At 37.3% G+C, this 6,812-nt stretch overlaps 1 protein-coding gene and 1 non-coding gene across 3 annotated transcripts; both read left to right on the forward strand.

Annotated features, from left to right (window-relative positions):
• The first annotated feature begins 2,056 nt into the window (after positions 1 to 2,056).
• Positions 2,057 to 2,137, forward strand: LOC137939630 (small nucleolar RNA R38). Its single transcript, XR_011110006.1, has one exon. It is a non-coding gene; the product is annotated as a small nucleolar RNA R38 (small nucleolar RNA).
• Positions 2,138 to 2,924: 787 nt separating this feature from the next.
• On the forward strand, positions 2,925 to 6,479 carry LOC137938857 (endoplasmic reticulum oxidoreductin-1-like). Of its 2 annotated transcripts, none has more exons than XM_068783929.1 (5): positions 2,925 to 4,510; positions 4,624 to 4,755; positions 5,337 to 5,604; positions 5,717 to 5,827; positions 6,018 to 6,479. In XM_068783929.1, the coding sequence occupies exons 1-5, from the start codon at positions 4,352 to 4,354 to the stop codon at positions 6,062 to 6,064; spliced, it is 717 nt and encodes a 238-aa protein (XP_068640030.1). In that variant the 5' UTR covers positions 2,925 to 4,351; the 3' UTR covers positions 6,065 to 6,479. The 2 variants fall into 2 exon arrangements, with proteins under 2 accessions (XP_068640030.1, XP_068640031.1); XM_068783930.1 differs by having other exon boundaries at positions 5,349 to 5,604.
• Positions 6,480 to 6,812: the final 333 nt, after the last annotated feature.

A 6,812-nucleotide genomic window follows, 5' to 3' on the forward strand; every position in this document is an offset into this window, starting at 1 on the left:
TTGACTGGAAGTTAGGTTCTCGTACCTAGCAAAGCTCTTTCAAGTTTTGAAATTGGAAAGAAGAATCGAGTCGGAGCTAAGAATGTGTATCTGTTATTCAATTTCTTCGATCTGAGGTTGATCTCGGATTGTATGAGTTGTCACAAATCCAAAGTCTTCACTATAGTAATTAGTTTTGGAATTAATAAGGAATCTCTCAGTTTCAACCACTTTTTTTTATTTTTTTTATATATTACTTTGGAATGCATTTAAGTTCTCCAACAAAGGAAATAAATTCGTTAGAGAGAAGAAAACTTGTTGGTCTTATTCTGTCTTTGCGTGAATTAGACATTGGAGAAGTGTCCTCCCTTTTCCATATGGAGGAGAGGGCGGACGCCGGCACCCTTTTCCCCATTGACACACCTCTTTTTGTTTTTAATTGGAGAGAGTGGGAGGACAACTCTTTTTAGAAGTATTAATAAATAATAACAACAACATATATATTCATTTCTTATAGTATTGATTTCTTTAAAAAATTTATGTTTGTATTATGAATTTATAATCTCCTTGTTATTCAACAATCACTATAAGAAAATCTGGCTCTGCCCACAAATTAAAGCTACAATGAAAATATCGTTGACAGAAAGACCTTTTCGAGTGAATAATACAATTCGCCGGGAGAGGTAAAAGTTCTCCCTACAAATTATCTCTTTTTATGTTATTCAGCAATCTCAAAGAGCTATAAATTCGTCATGAAAATCACTTTTTATTGGCGAAAGGTTCTTAATACTCACTCCCTTTTCCCTTTTTTTTATCCTGTCCTTCTTCTCCTTCTTTCGTCCTTCCTCTTCTTTCCTTTCACCTCTTTTCTTCCTTTCTTCCTTTCTTCCTTTCTTCCCTTTCCCCCTTTTTTACTTCTCTTATTTTTCTTTTTTCCCTTTTCTTCCTCATTTTTTCTTTATCATTTTTCCTTCTTTCCTTCATCTCTTTTCCTTTCTCTTTTTTTCTTATTTCTCCTTTTTCTTTACACTGGAGGATGGAAAAAATTAATAAATTAAAAAATAGGATTTGGGTTTCTCCCAGTCATTTTGAGAATGTTGGGCCGAGGGGATTTAAGTAGGCATAGTGGGGCAAGGGAGACGAGGGCCGATGGGCAGTGGGGGTATTGGCCAAGGCGGAAGGGATAGCGGTCCCGGGGAGAGTGCCAACTGACAAGGCATGGTGGGCCGGGGAGATGTGGGCTGAGGATTTCGTTCATGGTTCCGGATTGGAAACCAGAAAAGAACGATTGTTATTTTGCTTGTGCTTTTTGGAAGTGATCATTTGAGGAAGAGACGAAGAGCAAATAACCTCACCTTATTAGAATGAAGTGTGTAGACATGAATAGATGAACTCAATGATCTGAACGTTGTTCGATGCTCTTAGGACGAACGTCAGCTAATGGATTTAATTTGAGAATTTTATAATTTGTTCACATGATTTTATGGATTTTAACACTCTTTATATGATAATTTGTAAATAAAATAAAATAATAATAACTCTTATTTTTTATTATTATTAGTAAAAATAGATAATAATAAAAATATTAACTATTTTTTTAAATAATCATAGTGGCGCCCGATCTCCAAGCGAGACCATTAGGTATCTTCTTCTGCCAGGACCTATAAGATGCTATCAGGTTAGTGATTGAGTCGATATCTTTCTTCCTGAAACCCTAGCCGCCGCTAGTGAAACTCGGGAAGATCCTTGTTCTCCACAGGAAGAAAGCTTTCCTTTGGTGCTTCTCGTCGGTACTTGACTCTGCTTTTTGTTGTTCTCCTATTGATTTTAGATTGTAGAGATCTGGGCAAATGACGAGCTTTTATTCACATGAATACCCTTATAAAATCAAACGGGTATTTTGATGTTTTATGAATAGGAAGAGCTGATGCCTCTTTGTTTCATCTTCTGTATTGATCGTGTCACCCAATTTTTTAGTTTGTTTGTTTTGGATCTCAAATGTAGTTTTGCGTGAGAGCTATTTGATCCGGTGCTCGAGGTTTGTGACTCTCAGTAAAGTTTATGCTTTTTTCGGCGGTACGGTGAATGATGAAAACCCTACTGACAGTTATCCCTGTCTGATCCATTAAGGATGAAAGATCTTATGTCTGACACTAAATAGCCGCATGTCTTTTTTTATGGGTTCTTCGTTGTTTTTGCTTGTGGAAAACTTCAATCTTGTTCGCTATTCTTATATTTTGATCATTTTTTCACATTTATCTTATTTCTTTCCTGTTTCAATTTTTTTTTAAATGAAATAATTTTTAAACAAAAAAGAACTGCTGATCTTGGTTCCTCTTTGTTTTCTGTTCGCCGCTCAGAGAACCCACTATCTTGGTTTCAATGAATTGCCCTTGGATGATGAGAACATGAAAAGAAACAGTTATCCCTGTCTGATTGGTGATGATCTTTTCAAGTCTGACATTTTGGCAAACACACTTGGAGTTCAAGTATTATTTTTCCCATTTTTTTTGTTTTTGTTTTTTTAAGCATTTTGTTTCTTGAAATAAGCTTTGTCTCAACTCGTTGTAGTTTGATATGTCTTGGGGGAGGGTTATTTGGGTGGTTTAAAAATTAAAGTTAAGGCCGGTGATGACATCTTGAGTGACCGAATGCTACTGGTAAGAGTTTGCATTTGTGGAAATTTGATTACTAGGACGGTCTGAGGCCTATACTATGAATTGGGTTTTGTAGCATCTCTGTTTGAACCTATAATATCACATCTTCTCTTTTAATCTCTCTCAATTTTTTATGTAATTAGGTTGTGACAAGCTTTCTGCTGTTACTTGATGGTTCCATGTGTCCAAGTATATAAACCTGCAATAAGCCTGTAGAATCTAGAGTTGTAAGCTATGCCAACAAAGCGCAGTTTACCTTATAGTCTCTTCCCTGCCAAGGACAGGACTGATCATTATAATGGTTATTCAAGGAGAGAAGAGGATTATCTTCGGTTTAGTTATAGCCCAAAGTCTTTCAACAGGATACCCTGGAAGTCTGTCGCCCTCAGCACTCTTTCTTCTCTTGCTTGGTTCAATTCTCCTCTTTCTTTCTCATCTCATCTTCACTGGCCACTTGAGTCTCAGACTTATGGCCTTTTGGGACTTGGGATCCTTGCGTCTTTTTCTGGTATGTAAATTTTCTCTTCATTTTGTTTGTTTAGCTACTATACACAGCTTGCAGGTGGTATATATTATAAATCCAGTATAAATTTATAAACTTTAGTTTTTTTTTTCATGTTAAAAAACAATATGTGAAAGCAAAATCTCTCCCTAACATGGGTACCCCTGTTTTTGGCCAGAATTTTTTATTGTTTTCCAACTTTGGAATGGGAAGCTAACTCGGGGTCTCAAAGTTTCAAGTTGAATTATTTGCTACTGTACCTTGTTCCCTCAAACTAACCCGTCCTGTGCTGCCATGAATAAAACTGAACCTTTCCTCGTGAACCCTCCCTGCTTGGCATTGGAGAGTCAGAGACCGCCCAACTTGTTTTCACAGCCATCAAGCAAAGTGGGTAGAGAGTACAATGGGAATAACAATGGATTTATATGTTATGAAATTGTTTCTTCACGAAATTTTTGGTAAAATTTTATAAAATATGGAGAAATGCGCTATAAAGATGAAATAAAGATATCAACTTGACCCAAGTTTCCCAGGAGAGCGTGCAGCAGCAATTCTCTGTTAAAGAATTCCCAACAATAGAAAAAAAAATCCCAGGCGATTAGTATAATATGGAGATTTAATCAAGTACTAAAATAGCTGTTTCTCAAGCCCAGAAATTTTTAGAAGAAACTGGCCAAAATTTTTAGAATCAGATCTAAGGGAATTAAACATGAAAAAAGCAACTTATAAACGATTGGAAAAAAAAGAAGATAGAAATGAGGAATTGATGAACTGCAAGACATTCTAATGCCGATGAAGCATCTGGAGCAGGTGATTAACCTTACGTCTCAATTTTTGAATCGTCGAAATGTTTAAAGGGTTTTCTCTTCAGGTAAGGACACTTATTGTCGCATTTCCTATTGCTCCAATTTTCCATAATTTTCCTGGAATGGTTTGCCGTTTATCCGGTCAACAGACAGCTCCTTAAATTTTCCACCCTCTATCTGAACTATGAAACCGCCATTTCCCTGCAAAGAAGAAAAATCGTCACCTTTGTCGCATCGCTAATTCTCTCCTCCACTTCGAATTTTGTTGTGCGTCGGTCGATAGGATTGTTCTGTTGAGTTCTTTGGCGACCTTAAATTTACAGTTGATCCAAATCCACTAGGTAATACCTATTGGTTCTGTTGTAATCGGTGGATTTAGGGAGTTGTATCAATGTCGGTAACAAAAAATGACGAATCAGGTGAAGCAGAAACCACCGAGGACTAGATGGGGTTGGGCCACGATCGGAGCTCTTATGGTCGTTTGTCTGGCCACCGCCGTTGCCACATCCACAAACACACCTAAGTTCTTGCTCTTTGGCCGAACCAGCAAGCCCTGCGATTGTACCGTAACTCTCGGCCTTTTTTTTGTATTGAGTTGACCGAATTTGTGTGTTTCGAGAATTGAAATCTGCAGCAGATGTTTTCCAATATTGTGAAATTTCTTCCTCAATTTTTGCAGTTCTCGAAAAAGTATACTGAGATTGTTGTAGATTGTCGTTGTGAGTATAAGACTGTCGACAGTCTTGACAAGGAAGTGTTGCACCCTATACTGCAAGAACTGGTTACAACCACCTTTTTTCGGTATTTTAAGGTATGCTACTTGGTTTTCTAATGTGTAACAGCGTCACTTTCTTTGTTCTTTTTGTGCTTAAGAGGAATGTGAAATGATCTATTTTTCATCTATTTGGCCAAAGTTTTTAGGCGGGCTTGCAGCGTAAAAGTTCAGCTTTTGTTCTTTCTATTAGCTACTTAGAATTGTTCTTGTTCACCGTTGGGGTTCTGAAATGTTTTTCAGTTTAACATTGTATCTAAGCTAATTTTTGGTGAATGTGATGGTAAACTTGCTCAGCTGCTACGACACCATGCAAATAATCACCGGGGGACATTTCTATACTACACCATATAACCTAGCGATCTTGAACAACCATCTTGCGTCAAATGAGACCCTTATGGCACAAAACTTCCATCAATATGATCAACATAGTCGTTGATGTTCCTGTGTATTGCCATATTATCCTCTTATTGTATCCAAACTAGTCTAACGGAACACTTTGATGTGGCTATTTTTTCCTGCATATTTTATTGTTTACACTGGTTTGTGGAATGTGGACGTCCTGTTGGCCAGATTCAAGTTAATGATCCTATTGCACTCGGTTTTCTTGAGTTTGCAAGAATTCTGGACAGGTCAAGTTATGGTGTGACTGCAAATTCTGGCCTGATGATGGAATGTGCAATTTACGTGACTGCAGTGTTTGTGAATGCCCAGAAAGTGAATTTCCTGAGCCATTTAAAAAACCCTTCCATGGGCTTCCTGTAGATGATTTGATGTGTCAGGAGGGGAAGCCACAGGCTGCTGTTGATCGAACTATCGATACTAAAGTTTTCAAAGGTTGGGTTGAGATTGACAATCCTTGGACACATGAAGATGAAACAGATAATGGTACGTCTCTATGGTTTTGTCTATGGTTTGTTGTCATGGTCTTTTGCAGAATGGACAATTTGGCAAATACTCTTATTTTTTTATTTTTTAATTTCCTTTTTATTTTTTGCAGCTGACTTAACATATGTAAATCTGCTACTAAACCCTGAACGTTACACTGGCTATTCAGGCCCATCAGCTAGAAGGATATGGAAAGCTATTTACTCTGAAAAATGTCCAAAAGGTGAGGCCCCATACTTGTTTATTTTCCTGGAAAAAATGCCTTGCTGGTTATATATGTAGAAGAATGCCTGTTTGAACTTATATATGAAAAGTGTACCTGTCAGTTGTGTCATATGTTTATTGGTATGGCATGTCGTCTTTTTGCTTTAAAAAAAACGACTATTTTTGAGGAATTAGATGTATTGTTGCAGTGGGTTTGGAGCTTCTCGGGAACACTAGTTCATTGGAGGTGTATTGAAGGTTTAAATGGCGGATTCCAGCTAACTAGTTGCTGCCCTTAGATACTTTGAGGGCTCAGACAGTAAATGGGGCAAATTATAGTGAACTGGTCTCATTCAGTTCTTATGTTCGTTAAGGGCAAATGGAAGACACGTACATTAGAGATGATCCACCTACTTCCATCTCTAAAGACTGGGTGGCAGAAGACAACAAAGTTATGGCTTGGTTAGTTAACAATATGGAACCAAGGTTCAGTGATCATATTTTGAGCTTTGAAATAGCTAAAGAGATGTGGAATACTTTTGTCTTCAATTCTATCCCAGGAGAGTAGTTTATATCGTATATATGAGCTTTATGCCCATTATTTAAATTTGAAGAGGGGTGGTCGGTCAGTGATTGATTACTTTACTGAAATGAGCGGTTTACTTCAGGCAATAAACACTTTTGACCGCTTTACTAGGAATGCAGTGATTGATTACTTTACTGAAATGAGGGGTTTACTTCAGGCAATAAACACTTTTGATCCCTTTACTAGGAATGCTGAAGACATTCACAAGGAGAAAAATTAGATTTAAGTTGTTCAATTCCTTGATGGTTTGGGTTTAGAGTATGATACAATAAGAGCTCAACTACTAGCTTGGCCTATGACATGACTACACTGGAACATGCATTTAACCAAGTCATATGTAAAAAAGGTGTATTGACAAGCAAGAATGAGAAAAATGCACAATCTTCTGGTGCTAGGACTCTCAACCTTCAGTCATCTT

This window comes from Aristolochia californica, unplaced genomic scaffold (genome assembly GCF_029961685.1).
Source record: "Aristolochia californica isolate CCGP_79_NKW_82.1479 unplaced genomic scaffold, dmAriCali1.0.hap1 SCAF_8, whole genome shotgun sequence".
Taxonomy (NCBI): domain Eukaryota; kingdom Viridiplantae; phylum Streptophyta; class Magnoliopsida; order Piperales; family Aristolochiaceae; genus Aristolochia; species Aristolochia californica.

Bases quoted from the DNA above. Each gene is read 5' to 3' on its own strand.
- LOC137938857 (XM_068783929.1), top strand. From the start codon at position 4,352: ATGACGAATCAGGTGAAGCAGAAACCACCGAGGACTAGATGGGGTTGG. The intron at 4,511-4,623 runs GTAACTCTCGGC...CAATTTTTGCAG, and splicing joins GCAAGCCCTGCGATTGTACC to TTCTCGAAAAAGTATACTGA. The intron at 5,828-6,017 runs GTGAGGCCCCAT...GTATTGTTGCAG, and splicing joins CTCTGAAAAATGTCCAAAAG to TGGGTTTGGAGCTTCTCGGG.